At 42.7% G+C, this 19651-nt stretch overlaps 1 protein-coding gene and 1 pseudogene across 2 annotated transcripts; both read left to right on the top strand.

Moving 5' to 3' along the window:
• The first annotated feature begins 5825 nt into the window (after nt 1-5825).
• LOC146611569 (GTPase IMAP family member 9-like) lies at nt 5826-8853 on the top strand. 2 transcript variants are annotated; one of them, XM_085343689.1, is made up of 2 exons: nt 5826-5848; nt 7920-8853. In XM_085343689.1, exons 1-2 carry the CDS (start codon nt 5826-5828, stop codon nt 8851-8853), a joined length of 957 nt encoding a protein of 318 aa, XP_085199815.1. The 2 variants fall into 2 exon arrangements, with proteins under 2 accessions (XP_085199815.1, XP_085199816.1); XM_085343690.1 differs by lacking the exon at nt 5826-5848 and having other exon boundaries at nt 7897-8853.
• A 725-nt stretch (nt 8854-9578) lies between these two features.
• On the top strand, nt 9579-13406 carry LOC146611568 (GTPase IMAP family member 9-like; annotated as a pseudogene).
• Nucleotides 13407-19651: the final 6245 nt, after the last annotated feature.

Genomic DNA, 19651 nt, shown 5'->3' with positions numbered 1-19651 from the left:
AAGGTTTCACTGCATCTTTTGTTTTCATAAAATAAGGGCTTTAAAGTATGAAATAAAAATTTTACAAAAGCCAGCTTTGTATGTTTAGATCTGTGTATTTAAAATGTACAAAGAGTGATTATAGCATTCACCAGAAAGTCATCTTTGCTATTGTGCATAATGAGTCCATAAACAATATCCCTTTTAGTGAAGTCTTCTAAATGAGAGAACTTGTAAAGTAATGGGTTATTAAATATATTTATTGTGAAACAAATTAAAGCAAGTCTAATTGAAAAACAAGACTGAAATGAGGAAAAACCATCAAATGACATATTCATTGTTAAAAAATAAAAATAACACGATTTGTGTCACGGACCCGGCTCTGTCTATTTTGAGATGGGTTATTAAATTCATATACACATATACACTGATTAGGAAGTTATAACAATCTCAACTGTGTGATGTCTCTTTAAGACAACCCAAGTTAATGTTTAGTGATGTCACAAGTATGTGCTACTGCCCTCTGTAGAGTGTGGGAGAAACGTGCTTACACATGGACACATGGACTGAGATGGACCTCGTTTTTTCAGCTCCCAAACTCAAAGTAATGTTACAGGTTGTATGAACATTGCTTGCTCCATGTAAGACAGCAGCGGTTGGTGAAGAGTGTGTTTATTAAAAGACGAACACTGTGGAATTTCCAGTACCAGTGTGGTCATGAGTGTCCTGCTGAGTGTTTCTGCGGCCTCCTCTCAACCACTTAATACAACCCACGTTACAAATTAGTAATGTTTATCCATGTTTATAACACAAATTACCCAGTGGTCACTGTTGTCATGTTTCGCTGTGTGGCAGGCAGGAGAAAGGACCTACATACAGGAATCGAACATGGAAATGTAACTTAAAATGGTAGCTTTATTGCTGGGAAAAACACTCCATTAAATAAACACATGAAAAGCAAACCAACACCCTGAACATGGAAACTAGGAATTAACACTGGAAAACTAGGAACTTGCTCAGGAACTTGCTGAAGCAAAAGTAGTTCGGCGAGGCCATGAAACTCAGGTCTGACTCAAAGCGATTCTAGCAAACCATCAGACAATTCAGAAGGGGAATATAGTGCATTATTTACACAGTGGATAGTGGCAGTTGGGGTAATACTGATTATAACTGGGGATATAGACAGGCGGTGGAAGGAATACTTTGAGGACCTCCTTAATACCACTGACAAAGAAGAGTCTGGGGACAGCTCATTTTCTTTTCCTTTCAGGAATCAACTTAGCTGTGTGTAGCTTCTGGCTGAGCTTGCTGCTGTGTCCTGCTGATCTATGTCAGGGCAGGACCAGGCCCACACAAGGAATACTTTATTCAAACTTGTCAGCTTCATTTTCTCATGCTGGGGATTTTTTCTTATTTGATCAATACTTGATTGTAATCTAAATCTAAGAAACCCACTGAACTGAAAGAAATCCACTTGTGAATATCTTTACGGTTTAATATTGGAACAAGCTGTCATACAAGAACAGAAACATGCTTCATTAGAATTCTTTGAATCCGAACTGTTTCCAAAAGGGTTTGTATAAAATTACAAAAAGGTCTGAACACCCCCTCAGACCCTCTGCCAGGGTTATACTTATTGCTTTCCAATTAGCATAAGCATTATTTATTTTTAGGTTCAGAATTTCTAACAGTAGTTATTATGGTCCGTGAAAAACATGTCTTTTCTTTTTAAACTAAGCCTCCTGATAATGATGCTAATTAAAGTACTAGTGTAGTAGCAGCTGTCTGATTTTACAAAGAAAGATAAACCTATACTATGGGAAAAATATGAAGCGACTAAATGGGTTGCTTGATAGGACCAGATTTTAAAATCCCTAAAATAATTAGCACAAGTCTTGAATGGGTTGGGGGGGGGGGGGGGTGTGAGGTAGCATAACATAAGCAGCATGGAAAGTGATAGCAAAACAGCATCTGCAGACTGTTCAAGTTTCTTTTAAGTAGGGATGGGTATTGAAAACCGGTTCTTGTTGAGAACCGGTTCCCACTGTTTCAATTCCTTGGAATTGTTTGCCATTTTTGCAAACAATTTCCTTATCGATTCCAGTCACCCCGAATGATGTCACTACGTTGCAGAGCGTCATTTACAGTACCTGGCAGGAAACATGGCAAACGCTAAAAAGTTTGGTCATACTTTACGAGAACAACAGGGCAACTTGCAATACTTGCATAGTAGATATTTAATTTAAGGGAGGAAACACTACAAATACAGAACCGGAGACAAAGGGCAGCCCTGGCGGAGCCCATCACCCACCGGGAACGAGTCCGACTTATTGCCGGCAATGCGAACCAAGCTCTTGCAACGGTTGTATAGGGATCGAATGGCCCGTAGCAATGGGCCAGACACCCCATATTCCCGCAACACCTCCCACAGGACACCCCGAGGGACACGGTCGAATGCCTTCTCCAAGTCCACAAAACACATGTAGACTGGTTGGGCAAACTCCCATGCACCCTCAAGTATCCTGCAGAGGATAAAGAGCTGGTCCAGCGTTCCGCCAGGGCTGCCCTTTGTCTCCGGTTCTGTTCATAATTTTTATGGACAGGATTTCTAGGCGCAGCCAAGTGGCGGAGGGCTTTCGCTTTGGTGGCCTCAGAATCTCATCTCTGATTTTTGCAGATGATGTGGTTCTGTTGGCTTCATCGGGTGAGGGCCTCCAGCTCGCACTGGAGCGGTTCGCAGCCGAGTGTGAAGCAGCGGGAATGAGGATCAGCACCTCCAAATCTGAGGCCATGGTTCTCAGCCGGAAAAGGGTGGAGTGCCCACTCCGGGTCGGGGATGAGTTCCTGCCCCAAGTGGAGGAGTTCAAGTATCTCGGGGTCTTGTTCGCGAGTGATGGGAGAAGGGAGCCGGAGATCGACAGACGGATTGGGGCTGCAGCTGCAGTAATGCGGACGCTGCACCGGTCCGTCGTGGTGAAGAGGGAGCTGAGTGTAAAAGCGAAGCTCTCAATTTACCGGTCGATCTACGTCCCTACCCTCACCTATGGCCACGAGCTGTGGGTAGTGACCGAAAGAACGAGATCGCGGATACAAGCGGCAGAAATGAGCTTCCTCCGAAGGGTGGCTGGCCTCTCCCTTAGAGATAGGGTGAGAAGTTCGGCCATCCGGGAGGGGCTCAGAGTAGAGCAGCTGCTGCTCCACATCGAAAGGAGCCAGCTGAGGTGGTTCGGGCATCTGACAAGGATGCCCCCTGGGCGCCTCCTGGGTGAGGTGTTCCAGGCATGTCCCACCGGGAGGAGGCCCCGGGGCAGACCCAGGACACGCTGGAGAGATTATATCTCTCGGCTGGCCTGGGAACGCCTTGGTATTCCCCCGGATAAGCTGGAGGAGGTGGCTGGGGAGAGGGAGGTCTGGGCCTCTTTGCTTAGGCTGCTGCCCCCGCGACCCGGCCCCGGACAAAGCGGATGAAAATGGATGGATGGATGGAACACTACAAATATGCAAAAGCATTTGCTCACAAAACACGCGATGACCTTAAATGAATGTCGTGATTTTAATTCCACTCCAGACTCATGAATCTCAACCCAGCAGCAGCGGTAACGTTTGTACGTCCTCTCCCGTTAATGCAGCAGGTAAATAATCAACTAACAGTGCATATTATGTTAGTGTGATCTGCCTTATTACAAAACCTGCCATTACTGTGTGCTGCATTTAGGTGACCATGATGAGAGAGACAGACAGAGTCTGGCTGGCGCTCGCTGGCAGTTGTCGCTGCAGTCTACCGGTAGCGTCTACTTTCAGGCCAGGATAGACGAATGTCACCGAGCAGTGACTCAGTTTGTGGTAAAAGGCTTGCACCCATTTGCCACAGCAGATGCCCTCAAATTTTCGGTAAGGGAATGTGTTTAATTGTAGGCATGGACATTACTGGATATTCTTGTGTAATTGTTACAGAATAATTTATGTTATACTTTGTTATTGCTACAGAAGAATATTTATTTTATTATTTTACATTTACAATTTTTTTCCCCGGGGACCCTGTGAAACCCCATTGAAGAGCCATAGGCTAGATCTCTTAATATCTCACTGTTGGGTTTATAAGGCCATGCTACTCCTAAATTTCTATCTTGTTCAAAGGGAAGATATAAAACAAAGTTCTAAGCTAATCGGCCTTAGTGTTCTCCTTTTTTTTAAAAAGAATCAATAAGAGAATCGATAAAGAATTGAATCGTTAAACAGAATCGAAAATGGAATCGGAATCGTGAAAATCTTATCAATACCCATCCCTACTTTTAAGTCTTCTTTATTTTCTAGCATTGCCTTTCAACAAATGTTTCACAAAACATAAGAACCTGACAGTCAAAATCTCACCTGCTTTATACAGAATTCCATTCACATCTGAACCTCATTAACCTCTACCATCGAGAATATAGGGTAGGCTAAATAACACAGTCTAGACAAAGAAACAGGAATAAAATCATTTTTCCACTTAACAAACTCATTTACCCAACTAAACGGTGTGAAAAGTCAATCTCTTCACTTAATCTGACTCGTGAGGTTATTTTAAATGAAATAAACAATTTTACACAAAAGAAACAGCCCTTCATTTGGTTACACCCAATTGATATGATCAGTGACATCATATCCTATAAAATCAGGAAGTACTGGGGCGGCCATTCCCATATACCTGTTTCACATATAGGACCTGCACCAAGGAACACACAATGGTAAGTATAACCAAACTACATAAACAAATGAAAGATTCAAATCAACTAATGATGAAGTGACATTTCGCTTTAAGAACATTTGCAGAGATGTAATGAATAAATGGTAAATGGCCTGTATTTGTATAGCGCTTTATTTAGTCCCTAAGGACCCCAAAGTGCTTTACACTACATTCAGTCATCCACCCATTCACACACACAGGTGATGGCAAGCTACATTGTAGCCACAGCTGCCCTGGGGCGCACTGACAGAGGCGAGGCTGCCGGACACTGGCGCCACTGGGCCCTCTGACCACCACCAGTAGGCAACAGGTGAAGTGTCTTGCCCAAGGACACAATGACTGAGACTGTCGGAGCAGGAGCTCGAACTGGCGACCTTCCGATTACAAGACGAACTGCCAACTCTTGAGCCACGATCGCCTCAATATATAGACAATGCTACCACAAACAGACCCGGGATAGTATGTAGAGCCAAGGTTACATGTGCAGTGTCTACATTAAAGCTAGAGATGTGCTGATTGATACTGAAATATCGATTCCTCCGATACCAGTCATTTATGTTGTAGAATCGATTCTCACATTAAAATATTGATATTTTAGTAATTTAGGGTAAATTTGTAGTTTATCATTAACAGGACTTACTTACTTAGACTTAGATCCTCCCATGCCTTATGTGGCATATCGGGTGGCAAACGAACGCCACCAGGCTCGATCTTGTGTGCGGGCTTCAGCTTCTTCCAATGATATGTTCGATGTCTTTAGGTCTTGATGGACCTTCACCAGGTGTTGCGGGGATGTCCTCGTGGTCTTTTAATGCCCAGGGGTTGCCAGCACATCGCTGTTTTTGGAATCCATGCATCATCCATGCGGAGGATATGGCCGGCCAGTCGGAGTCTTTGGCATGCAACGATGTTGTGAAGTTTGACTGTGCCACTCCTTCGCAGGACCTCCTCGTTGGTGATGTGGTCGGTGTAGCGGATCTTCAGAATCCGGCGAAGACATCGCTGCTGGAAGACGTCGAGCTTGGTGTTGATGCAGGCCGATACCTTCCAAGTTTCGCTGGCATAAATGGCAGTTGGGATCACGATCGAATTAAGCACGCGGAGTTTGATCTTGAGGGAGATGGTCGGGGAGAACCAGATCTTGTTCATCCTCCGAAATACCGCAGCTGCCTTTCCAGTGTGGCACTTGACATCCACCTCCGCGTTGCCGTCATGGGAAATCGCGCTACCGAGGTAGGTTCTCCACTTCTTCTAGCAGCTGTGTCCCGATGTAGATCCCCCGTCGTGGGTCCATGGAGCTGACGTGCATGAGCTTCGACTTTTCAGAGCTGATCCTCAGGCCAGTTCCATTAATGGGAACACAATGGAAAGAAACTATATCATTCGGATTGTCTACATAGGAAGGAACTACTTCCTCTTCCGCCTTTCATAGTCATGTGCGAAATACGGATGTATAAATGTGTTGCAGCCCCTTGGCATGCACACTCACAACAATGGCTGCGTATAAATGGAGTCATGTGCGGACGTATTTTACATCCACAAACAGCCGAGGCGTGGTTTGCGATACATGTGGCAAAAAAGTAAGGTGTTGTGGCAGCTCCACTAACCTTGTCAAACACCTCAGAGTAAATCATATCACAGAATATGATGAGCATATGTTGAGGCAAATTGAAGAGGAGGAGAGGAGAGGGACAGGACAGGTGCTGCTAGGGCGAGACAGACGTCTTTCACGGAGCCCTTTAGTGCCGCAGGCAGGCAACGTGTTCAAATAGCGTACAACTTCAGTTTTTTTATTTCTATATGATGAATTCTGCATTATTAAGTGATAAGAACAATTAATCGAATGTCCTGTAATCATTATGACTCTATAATTTGAGTGGCTGTAGCTCAGGTGGCAGAGCAGGTCAGCCACTAATCAGAAGGTTGGTGGTTCGATCCCAGGCTGCCTCCTCGCTGCATGCCAAATATCCTTGGGCAAGATACTAACCCCGTGTTTGCCTACTGGTGGTGGTCAGAGGGCCCGGTGGCGCCAGTGTCCGGCAGCCTCGCCTCTGTCAGTGCGCCCCAGGGCAGCTGTGGCTACAATGTAGCTTGCCATCGCCAGTGTGTGAATGTGTGTGTGAATGGGTGAATGACTGAATGTAGTGTAAAGCGCTTTGGGGTCCTTAGGGACTAGAAAAGCGCTATACAAATGCAGGCCATTTACCATGCAATAAATAAAATACGTTTTTGTACAAAGTATCAGTATCGGATCAGTATCGTCGATACCACCCTGAATTTTACTTGGTGTCGGATCGGAAAGGAAATCAGTGGTATCGCACATCACTAATTAAAGCATTATGATTGACTATAAGATAACAGAACACAAAATAACAATATATGCAAGTGACAAATGGCATTCAGTCCAGCCACTTTGTCACAGGATCAGTGAAGCAAGTTTTCTTTAACTGACCTTAGGTGTTTTCAGTAATGTAATTCTTCAGTTAGTTGAAGACTAATGTAAACCACCATTTGTCACGAATACGAAACATCATCAGTTGTGCACCCCCAACTCATTGGGTGTTTCAGCTGTTTATCACAATACACCCTCATTTACAGAGTATTTTCCAAAAGGTCTTTGGGATCATCAAGATGTTTTCTTCCAGACACATTCTTTTGGTGGAGTCATGAACACTGACTTCAACTGAGGCAAATGTTCTGGGGTCTTTTGTGACTTCTTGGATGAGTGATCACTGCACTCTTGGTCAGCTGGACACCCCTGGGAAGCTTCACCATGGTTCCATGTTTTCGCCATTTCTGGAAAGGGGAGCAATCACTTTTCACACAGGGCTTGAGCACTCTGATTGAATACTAGAGAAGCCTTTTTCCCATGAAATCTGTTTAAATCCCCCAAAACATTTCTTTAGAATCTTTTTGTTTATTTTGGCATTATCAAAGACAAGAGATAAGCATTCAAATCCAATATTAACTGAAACTGAGAATCTCTGAGCTGTTTCACCTGTTGGATGTCAGAATTTCCTTATCAGTTCTCTTATTGATTCTTATTAGGTTCTCACTGGTTCAGCTTTAAGAGTTACCACCATCTCTAAGCAGCATATAAAAGATGTTTTTTGCATTTTGCATGTGCATGCCACCCTGAACAACAAAGCACTGTATGATGAACAGTGTGTTTCTGTCCAACAGGGTACAAAGGTGCCATGGATTCAGATGAAAGGAGGATTGTTCTTGTGGGGAAGACGGGAGTGGGGAAGAGTGCAGCAGGAAACACAATCCTGGGGAGAGAGGCCTTTGAATCAGAACTGTCACCATCCTCTCTGACATCTGAATGCCATAAAGCAAAGGGGAATGTTGACGGTCGAAAGGTAGCTGTCAATGATACTCCAGGCCTTTTTGACACGAATTTCACTCAAGAAGAAGTATTGAATAGGATCAAGATGTGCATCTCTCTGTCTGCCCCTGGTCCTCATGCCTTCCTTGTGGTTCTTCAGCTGGGCAGGTTCACTCAGGAAGAGAAAGATACTGTTCAGATGATCCAGACCACCTTTGGTGAAGATGGAGCAAAATACACAATGGTGTTATTTACACATGGAGACCAGTTAAAGAAGCAAACCATTGAAAACTTTATTTCAGAAAGTCCTGATCTCATAGCCATCATTCGAAAGTGTGGTAACAGATACCATGTCTTCAACAATGAAATCAAAGATCCCAAACAAATCTCTCAGCTCCTGGACAAAATTGACAAGATGACTGTGGTTAATGGTGGAGGTTACTATACCAATGCAATGTTCATGAAAGCAGAGGCAGCCATAGAAAAGGAGAAAGAGCGACTCCTGAAGGAGATGGAAGCACAGAAGCAGAGAGAGCTTGATAAACTGGGAGCCAAATATGGAGGAAGGGCCACCAGAGAGAAGTGCAAGGTGCAGATGAGATATCATTATGAAGCCAGAGCCAGAGCTGAAAAATCAAATGACTTCACTTCAGCACCAGCAATAGCTGTTGCAGCAGCCTGTGGTGCTGCCATTGGAGGTGTGCTTGGAATTGCAGGCGGTCCGATAGGTTTGGCAGTTGGAATTGCTGCTGGAGCAGCTGTTGGAGCTACAGTTGGTGCTTTAGCAGTGAGAGTCTCAGATTGCTGCCACATACAATGAAGATTTTGGAGGATTAAATTATTCCCCAGGAAAATTTTGGCAGTTTTGGTCAACTGCATCTCAAGAAACATTTTTGCACAAATAAAGAATACGACTTTCCTAATCACTTTTTAATACTTAGAGAAATAATTTGAACATGTACAAGTGAGAGATACTCAACTGTTAATAACTTCACTATTATTTGTAAATGATTATAATCACTAATGGGGTGGCTGTAGCTCAGGTGGCAGAGCAGGTCAGCCACTAATCAGAAGGTCGGTGGTTCGATCCCAGGCTGCATCCTGGCTGCATGCCAAATATCCTTGGGCAAGATACTAACCCCGTGTTTGCCTACTGGTGGTGGTCAGAGGGCCCGGTGGCGCCTGTGTCCGGCAGCCTCGCCTCTGTCAGTGCGCCCCAGGGCAGCTGTGGCTACAATGTAGCTTGCTATCGCCAGTGTGTGAATGTGTGTGTGAATGGGTGGATGACTGAATGTAGTGTAAAGCGCTTTGGGGTCCTATGGACTAGAAAAGCGCTATACAAATGCAGGCATTTACTAATGGAATATCAGTATCTATATAAATTCTGTTCTGGGAATATTTTGTATTTTTTTTGTCAGACTGGATTGAAAAAGTGTCATTCTAAGCAGTGTTGGTCAAGTTACTTGAAAAAAGTAATCGGATTACGCGTTACTGCCCATCTCTGATTCTAAGCTTGTTCAAGCACAAACATGAAACCAGCCAGTCATGCTGGTACGATATTCCACAACCTTGGACATGTGAGCTCTAGGAGAGATGTAGCTATCTATGTGAAATCTCTATACCAGCGGTCCCCAACCCCCGGGCCACGGACTGGTACAAGTCCGTGAGTCATTTGGTACCGGGCCGCGAGAGTTGAGACTTGGGTGTGAAATGTATGGTTTTCAGGGTTTTTATCGGTTTTTAGCGTAATTTTGTTATCGTTTTTTTCATTAACTCGGTTTTCCTGGGTCTTTTCACGTGTGTTATGAATAAATCTTCTTTTTTCGAGACCGGTACTAGTTTTATTTTGTTTGTATTTATCCGCAACTCCCTAAAGGCCGGTCCGTGAAAATATTGTCGGGCACAAATCGGTCCGTGGCGCAAAAAAGGTTGGGGACCGCTGCTCTATACTATTCTCTCTAATATTCTGGGGATTTTGCCTTGCTGTTGATCAGCAATGGACTTGCACATTCAACTCAAAGTTCTTGATTAATTCTAATTAATTATTTTGATGCTGGTGTTTGAAATGGAAGAAACTCATTTATTTTGAAATATGTGTCACCATTTAAATGACCTGAACCCAATTCAAAAATGTTCAGTGTTCATCTTTTGGACATGGATATACTGATATATGGTTGTTGTGTTTTGGCTATCGGTGATTGCCTTAGAGCAGGGGTCTAGTAAGGAAAAAAGATTTGCACTCACTTTTGCAGTTTTGTGTTATACAATATTTAAAATTTAAAAAACCCACTATATTTTCATAAATATTTGTCAGTGTATTTTTTGTTTTGTTTTTTTGTACTTCTCGAACACTTGAGTGGCCCTCCAATGAGATGACAGTGCTAGCAGTGGCCCCCAGCTCATTTGAGTTTCAGACCCCTGCCCTAGAGTGACTGTCTGCTCAAGGTGGTATATAGGTGTATAGACATGTTTGTCTGGCAGTCTCTCTAAGGACTTCAACAGTAAAATCAAGGCTTGAACCTCACACAGACCTTTGAAGGGTTGTAAACACACACGTTATCCTGTATATATCGTACTTACTATTGTTTGAGTACTTGCGATTATTTTATTGTACTTTTTATATTTTACATTTATATTTATTATTTATCTTGCACCAAGGGAGTGGCACTCCAATTTCATTGTACTCTGTACAATGACAATAAAGGCTATTCTATTCTATTCTATTCTATTCTATTCTATACACACACAAATGTTTTAAAGAAATTGTAAGTCAGCATGTTCTTGTAGGGTGAAAACAAAACCTTTTAAATTAAGTTGCTTACATTGTGTCATTAGGGTTTTTGTATTTAAAGTTTCTTTTTTTCCATCTGGGTGTTCCAAATAGGTAAAAATACGATTTAAAAAAAGGGTCAGTAACGTAACCCTAGATTTGTTGTGGGTGGCCTGGTAGATAGAGGTTAAAATAAAAATGCTTATTTGCTAATGAGCGTCGGCACCAATTTATGCACTCATATTTTATTAGTTTATGGAGATTGTTTTTTCAGTCTCTTAGAATTGGGTGCTTGACAGTCTAGAAAGGCCAGCTTTTATCTTACACTGTGATGGTGAGCAAATAACTTGTACACTGTACAATCTACACTAAAGTTCAATATTTTATACAATGACGGCAGAAAAAGAAAAAAAACTGAAAAAGAAAAAAGATGTTCCTATGTTTTATGTCTGCAGGTTCTAGGAAGCAGAAGAAGAGTGATGAACTACGAATTATTTTGGTGGGAAAAACAGGAGGAGGGAAGAGTGCAACAGGAAACATCATCTTAGGAAGAAAAGATTTTCAGTCTGAACTAGAGATGGCACGATACCACTTTTTTATGTCCGATACCGATACCGATATCATAAATTTGGATATCTGCCGATACCGATATGAATCCGATATAGTGTTTTTTAATCAACAAAACTGTTTTTTTTTTTTTATATCTTGCTGCATTTTGTATAAGTTCATAACTCAAGTTTAAAACAACAACTACACTAAAGCTATTCTGTTATACCTGTATGCAAAACAAAATATTTCATAGTTCAGCAATACTGATCAATCTAATAAACTTAAACCTACACCATCCTCCCTATTCTGGTATTTTAAAGAGTACTTAGCGTAAATATTAAGCAACCTAACTAATAGGGTTCCAACTCCCAGCAACAACAAAAATAAATAAATAAAAAATAGGGAACCACCCCTCACGCTCCACCTCATGATGCTTAATCGACGTAATCAACCTTAATTTGATGCAGTGTGAAAAAAAATGCACAGAAATCAATTATTTTTCAAGAAATATTAAATAGATTCAACATCTTTCTTCAACAAAATTGCAGACTGCACAGATGGTACCTTCCCAAAGGAAAAAGTACTATATCTTACTAGGGTATATATATTAGACTTAATAGTCACTATATACAGTAATTGACTTCTATTCCTTTTACATCAAATTAAAACTTTGGGTGTCAGATAATTATTTATTAAAAGCTCGACATTTTAAATGAGAATAAGAAAGAAAAGTATGTCTTTGTGCCCCCTTTTCCCTGTTAATGCCCTATCGGCCCCCCTGGCTAAACTTTGCTAGATCCGCCCCTGCACAGTTACCAGCCGTCAGCTACGTAGAAAAAGATCCTCGAGTAGAAAGTAACATTAAATAAATTCTAACAACAGCTTATCAAGCTTAAACGTGTTGCTGTTGTTTATCCGCTGGTTTCCTCTTTCTGGTGCAAAGTGGGCCAAAACCAAACAAGAGAGACGGACTCACGACAGAAAAGCTGATCAGCTGATTATTAAGCAGTTTCATGATTGAAGTAGCAGCAAGAAGAGGCAGTCGCTTGGTAAGCTTAACGCAGGAATGCTTTACAAACATTCAGAGATGGACTTACACACTTGCTTTACTTCTCTCGGGGATAACTTTGTCGGAGATGAAATGCCGGGTTGCTAGCGAAGCTCCAAATGCTATCCAGACCACCGACAGATCCCGCATGCCACAGCCGCTCTATCACGTGATGCATACTGCTTCGACGTGCTAACGTTCTGAGGTGAGTTACGGCGTGTTGCAAGTTTTGTGAGGTGCTTTCGTGATATTTAATGGATCGTATTACATTTTTTATTTTTCTCCGATATCCGATCCAGTAATTTAGGTCAGTATCGGACCGATACGTAATATCGGATCGGTCCATCTCTAGTCTGAACTGTCCCCACCCTCCTGGACATCTGAGTGCAAGAGAGCTCAGGGAGATGTGGAAGGTCGAAAGGTGACCATCATTGACACTCCTGGGGTATTTGACAATAATGTGACTGAAGAAGAAGTGTTAAAAAAAATTAAAATATCTATTTCTCTGTCTGCTTCTGGCCCTCATGCCTTCCTGATGGTCCTAAAGCTTGGTAGGTTCACACAAGAAGAGGAAGACACTGTGAAGATGATTCAAAGTACTTTTGGTAAAGAGGCAGCCAAATACTCGCTAGTTCTGTTCACACATGGAGACAAACTAAAGAAACAAACTACTGAAAATTTCATCTCAAAAAATTTATGACTTCAAGAGCTCATTGAGGGTGTCTATGGCAGATATCATGTCTTCAATAACGAAGTGGAAGACCCAGAACAAATCAGGCAGCTTCTAGAGAAAATTAACAGAATGACTGTGGAGAATTGTGGGGGTCACTACACAGTAAACATGTTGAAAAAGGCAAAGAAGGCCTCAAAGAAAGAGAAACAGAGACTTGCAAAGGAACGAAAGGATGAAGAGCAACAGAGAAAGAACAACCTAAAGGCTGAAGTCAAAAGAGAAATGAATTTAACAGGACAGTCAGTGAAGCATGCAACATGTCTGTTGCAATAAGAAATTCTAACTTCATAGAAGCAAAAAACTATTGCCTAGTTTAATGTATTACTTTTATAATATTGCTTTTTGGCTGTAGACTATGTTGTTAACTTGTTTTAGTCAGAGCCAACTTTGCTTAACAAAGCATTATCTACATTGCCAAAAGTATTAGCTCATCTGCTTTACCACGCATATAAATGTGAGTGACATTTTATTTTTAATTCATTAAAATGTGATTTAATATGTAGGTTTAATCTGATGTTAGCCCACCCTTTGCAGCTACAACAGGATTAGTTCTTCTGGAAAGAATTTGCACAAGGTTTAGGAGTGTGTTTATTGGAATTTTTGACCAGAAGCGCACTTTTCACAATCTTCCTCACCAAACTCACTGTTACGTCCCCTGGCTAGTCTAGGGGGTTGAAGGGACGAACATAAATGTGGATAGAGACGGAGGAGCCAAGATGGTAAATTTAAAAGGTTTATTTAATACTGGTGATGGGACGTAGGTTCAGACCGAGGTGTAACGTCAGGGAGAGCCAAGGCCAACATAACAAACAAAACATCCCTGACGTAGAAATAAAAGAAACTTACCTAACTCCAAAGAAACAAAAGATACAACCTATAACCATAACCTACCTAACAACACATAAACAGGAGAAAACAGGGTGTCAAAACAAAAGGCAGCTCTCCCCTACAAGCAGTCTGAACATGAAACAATAATGCTCACACAAAATACAAAGGCATGCAAGCCTGCACCAGTATGGCAACCAAAATGGCCGGAGGGCCCAGAAGCACAGCTCCACAGGCCTTAAATAGTGCTCTGCTGATTACCAATCAGCCGGACTCTGCACAGCATCCAATCAGGACAGAGGAGGTGGAGCCTGGACAAAACAAAGGGTTAATAGGGAGAAGAGACATCCTCCTGGGGGATGTAACACCCCCACCCAGAAAAACAAACGTATAAGTTTGTTAACCTTACACCATCACATTCTTGAGAGGGCATCGGCCACAATATTTTCACATCCTCTTTTATGCTTTATTTCAATGTTGTAGTTTTGTGAAATTAAAGCCCACCTCATCAGTCGCTGATTGTTGTTATACATACGAGAGAGGAACACGAGAGGATTGTGATCAGTGAAGACCTCTACAGGTTGGGAAGTAGATCCCACATACACGTCAAAATCCTGAAGAGCCAGAAGCATGGCCAGAGTCTCCTTTTCAATTGTCGAGTACCGCCTTTGATGAGTATCGAACTTCTTGCCAAAGAAGCAGACAGGATGACTCACTCCTTGTCCATCATCCTGAAGAAGAACAGCTCCAGCCCCCACCTCACTGGCATCCACTTCAAGCTTGAAAGGTTTAGAAAAGTCTGGAGCGACAAGAACAGGTGAACTCGACAGAAGACCTTTTGCACATTCAAAAGCATGTTGACACTCAGGACTCCAAATGAATGGTACCTTCGGGCTGCACAGGTTTGTCAGTGGTGTTACGACTTCAGAAAAATTCCTACAGAAACACCTGTAGTAACCAACCATCCCCAGAAATCTGCGCAGCTCACGGTGTGTTGTTGGCACAGGAAAGTTAAGAATGGCATTAACCTTTGCACTGATAGGGCGAACCTTGCCCTGCCCAACTTCCTTTCCAAGGTAGGTCACTGTAGCCTTACCAAACTCGCATTTAGCCAAGTTGAGGGTCAAGGAAGCATCAGCTAAACGCTTGAACACAGTGGTTAAGGTGTCAACATGCTCTGACCAGCTGGAAGAATAGATGACCACATCATCAAGATAAACATTACAGTTTGCCACACCAGATAATACAGTTGACATTAACCTCTGAAAGGTAGCAGGAGCATTTCTCATTCCAAATGCCATAACTGTATATTGTAAAAAGTGATCAGGTGTTACGAAAGCTGAGATTTCTGATGCTCTTTCTGTCAGAGGTACTTGCCAATAACCTTTAAGAAGGTCAAGCTTACTCACATAAGCAGCAGATCCGACGCTGTCAATACAGTCCTCAACACGGGGCAGTGGGAAGGAATCAGGTACTGTTACTGCATTTACCTTGCGGAAATCTGTGCAAAAGCGAGGTGTTCCATCTGATTTTGGCGTAACCAGGCACGGAGAACTCCATGGACTATAGCTTGGGATAGCCAATCCATGCTTCAGAAGGTAGTCTACTTCTGTGTTCATCATTTCCCTTTTTGCCATATTCACACGGTAAGCATGCTGCTTAATAGGCACGGCATTCCCAACATCAATGTCGTGCTCTATTACAGTAGTACGGGAAGGCATGTCCCCAAAGAGTGTTAAATGAATGGTGACGAGCCTTTCAATGTCCAACTGTTGCTCACGGGTCAAGTGAGACAGATATATAGACAACTGGGACAGTACCTCAGAATTAAGCATTCTGGCATTCTGGTAGCTGGCATCACAAAGTTTGAGCCCGTCTTCATCTAAACTTGACCTCAATCCTGAGGAAGAGTTCAACAAGAGAGGTTCTGGAGATGAGATTGGCTCGGACGGAGATGCCACAGACTTATCTGCAGGACCACAGAGAGAGTCAGCTCTAGAATGAAAAGATTTGAGCATATTGAGATGGCACAAGCGTGTTTTACGCTTCCTGTCTGGGGTTTTAATCACATAGTCAGTGTCATTTACTTTCTTATCCACCTGGTATGGTCCACAGAAGCGGGCAGACAATGCAGAGCTAGCAGTTGGTAGAAGAACCAAAACCTTGTCACCTGGATTGAAAGATCGAGGAACGGCTTTCTTATCATACCAACTCTTCATCTTCCCCTGAGCAGAGGAGAGGGCTTCTGCAGCTGCCAACCTGGCCTTATGGAGGTGCTCTCTGAACTGTGAAACATAATCCAGAACATTAGTTTTCACAACATGGTCTGTTGACAAGAACTGTTCTTTCAACAACTTCAAAGGTCCCCGGACAGAATGACCAAACACTAGTTCATTTGGGCTAAACCCAAGGGACTCTTGCTTAGCTTCGCGCATGGCAAACACCATCAGAGGTACTCCCTCATCCCACTCTTTTGCAGTATCCAACCAGTATTTCTGCAATGTTGCCTTGAGTGTCTGATGCCAGCGCTCCAATGCTCCTTGAGACTCAGGATGGTATGCACTTGACACAACATGCTTAATCCCCAGAGTCTGCATGACCTGCTTGAAAAGTTTAGACAGAAAGTTAGTTCCTTGGTCTGTCTGGACTACTTTTGGTAAACCAAAAGTAGTGAAGAACTTTGTCAAAACTTTAATCACCAAAGGTGCAGTTATTCTTCTGAGTGGGACAGCTTCTGGAAAACGAGTCGAAGTACACATTGCAGTCAGTAAAAACTGATTACCATTCTTTGTCTTGGGCAATGGACCAACACAGTCCACAATGACACGTTCAAAAGGTTCACCAAGTACTGGTATAGGATGAAGAGGAGCTATAGGAACTGTCTGGTTTGGCTTTCCTGCAATCTGACATGTTTTACAAGTGCGGCAAAACTCAACTATATCAGCCTTCAATCCTGGCCAAAAGAAATGGTTGAGTATCTTGTTGTACGTTTTTGTAACTCCCAAATGACCAGACAGAGGGTGCTCATGTGCAAGGGAGACTACGTAGTGACGATACTCAAGAGGCACAACAATCTGATAAGTAGTGCTCCAGTCACAGTCATCAGAACAGCTTTCCTCTACGTCTGCTGTTAGACTTGGGTGGGCAGTCCACTTGCGCATCAAGACCCCATCTTCCAAGAAATAAGAAGCCTTTTTATTTCCTGTTTCAGAAAGAAAAGTAAAGCATTTAGTCAATGAGGGATCAGACTTCTGAGCAGCAACAAGGCTTTCACGTGTGACTGGCAAGTCTAACTGTGGAAGATGTAGATCCTTCCACTTCTCAGTAGTATCCTTTGAACCACTTTTAAGATCAATCAGGGTTTGCAAATCATCTGTAGCCAGAGCCTGAGCCAACGAAGAGTCTGACAAATCAATTTCTGCAGCTTTACGTCTTGCTTGAGCCCTGGTGAGAACACAAGCAGGAAAAACAGATGGGAAACATGTTGCTAGGTCGTTCCTCTTCAAGTTTGATTCTGGATCATTTGTTACTTCGGGAACAGGTTGCACTTTTCCACCAGCAATATCATTTCCCAAAATGAACTGCACCCCTTTTATGGGAAGTGAGGGGCGTACTGCCACAGAGAAGATGCCATTAACCAACTTTGACTTGATGTGTACATAATGCAAAGGAGCTTCGACATAGCCCATTTCGACTCCTTGAATCAGAATACTACCATGACAAGAGGAATGGTCACTCAGGGGTAATACATCAGATAAAATCACAGATCTTGACCCTCCCGTATCTCTGAGTATTCGAATGGGTTTTTCATCCTCAGGCTTCCCAGTCAATGACACAGTGCCATCTAAGAGGAAGGGTTTGAAGCAGGGATCAACTCCTTCACTTTGGTCCCTTCTCTCAGCACGGATGGTTTTAATTAAGCCTACTCCTTTTGGTGACTGGTTCTTGCGCTTCAAAGCAGGACATTCAACAACAACATGACCAAGTTTATGACAATAGAAACATTCCCTTTCAGTCCTTGGAGCAAAAGTCTGTCGTGGGCTTGAAGGATCCTTTCGTGGGGGAGGTTCTCTGGTGGTAACTTCACGTTTCTGCACAAAAACAGTTTTATGAGTCAGCACAAATTCATCAGCTATCACAGCTGCTTCTTTCAAAGTGGAAACCTTCTGTTCATTAAGGTGTACAACAATGCGTTCTGGCAGGCCATTTTTGAACTCTTCCAGCAGTATCAGTTCACGTAAGGAGTTGTAGTCAGGAACTTTACTTGCTGTTATCCATCTATCAAAAAGAGTAGCTTTTTCACGAGCAAACTCTACAAAAGTCTGATTTGCTGTTCTTGTGTGATTGCGAAAGCGTTGCCTATACGCTTCGGGAACAAGCAGCAAGGATAGCAGACTTCACTACATCATATTTCAAACTTTCTTCCAAAGACAAAGCAGAACAGACTTCTTGTGCTTTGCCTACCAATTTGCACTGAAGAAGCAATGGCCAAACTTCTCTCGGCCAGTGCAATGAGGCAGCCACACGTTCAAACACATTGAAATATGTATCAACTTCTGATTCACGAAATGGAGGTACCAACACAATGTTTTTACTCACATTGAAACCACCTGGGTTTACAGGGGAGGAGGTTGTTTCACCAACAGATGAATTTGCAGAACTAGGTTGAGTAGTAGTACTTCTTGAAGTCTGTGCCTGTAACTCCAACTGACGCAGTCTGACCTCCCTTTCAATCTGCAACTCCAGCTCCAACTTTTTCAGCTTTAACACCTTTTCTGTCTCTGCTTCCAACCTGCGAAGTTCCAACTCTGCCTGACGAGCTTGGGCTTTATCCTGAGCCTCAAATTGTAATTTAGCCAAACGTACCTTGAGTAATACTTCTTGTCTTGAACGAGGAGAAGATGGAGTAGCAAAAGAAGGTGAGCCATTAGTGCTTAAATTTTCCACCGTTTGTTGCTCCACAGCAGCAGGGTTTTGCCCTTCGTCCTTTAACACAGCAGGCTTCACTCCTTCATTAGGGGTCCTGTCAAGAGGAACTGGCAAACGAGGTGATTTAGAAACAGGAAGCAGGCCTTCTTCCACAAGTTTGTTTGAAACAGCAGTTTTCAAGTCCTCTTTCACCATTTGCCTTGATACATTTAACTCAAAGTGTGCTGCTATAGCAAACAAATCACGTTTTCTACACGCATTTAGCTCCTCCCAAGAAGGATTACTCAAAAATGCACTCAAAGCAAAAACACCAGTTGCCATACTAACTACCTCTGCCAAATACACCAGCAGAAACAAACAACTCCAAACCTTCACCATCCACAAATGGATTAACCAGGACTTTTATCCCGGACGAGCCCCCAATTTATGTTACGTCCCCTGGCTAGTCTAGGGGGTTGAAGGGACGAAAATGTGGATAGAGAAGGAGGAGCCAAGATGGTAAATTTAAAAGGTTTATTTAATACTGGTGATGGGACGTAGGTTCAGACCGAGGTGTAACGTCAGGGAGAGCCAAGGCCAACATAACAAACAAAACATCCCTGACGTAGAAATAAAAGAAACTTACCTAACTCCAAAGAAACAAAAGATACAACCTATAACCATAACCTACCTAACAACACATAAACAGGAGAAAACAGGGTGTCAAAACAAAAGGCAGCTCTCCCCTACAAGCAGTCTGAACATGAAACAATAATGCTCACACA

The sequence above is a fragment of the Diplotaxodon limnothrissa genome, linkage group LG19 (assembly GCF_057381915.1).
Source record: "Diplotaxodon limnothrissa isolate DT_005_m linkage group LG19, D_limnothrissa_male_GT1.1, whole genome shotgun sequence".
NCBI lineage: Eukaryota > Metazoa > Chordata > Actinopteri > Cichliformes > Cichlidae > Diplotaxodon > Diplotaxodon limnothrissa.
This window is presented reverse-complemented; position numbering and strand designations above follow the sequence as displayed.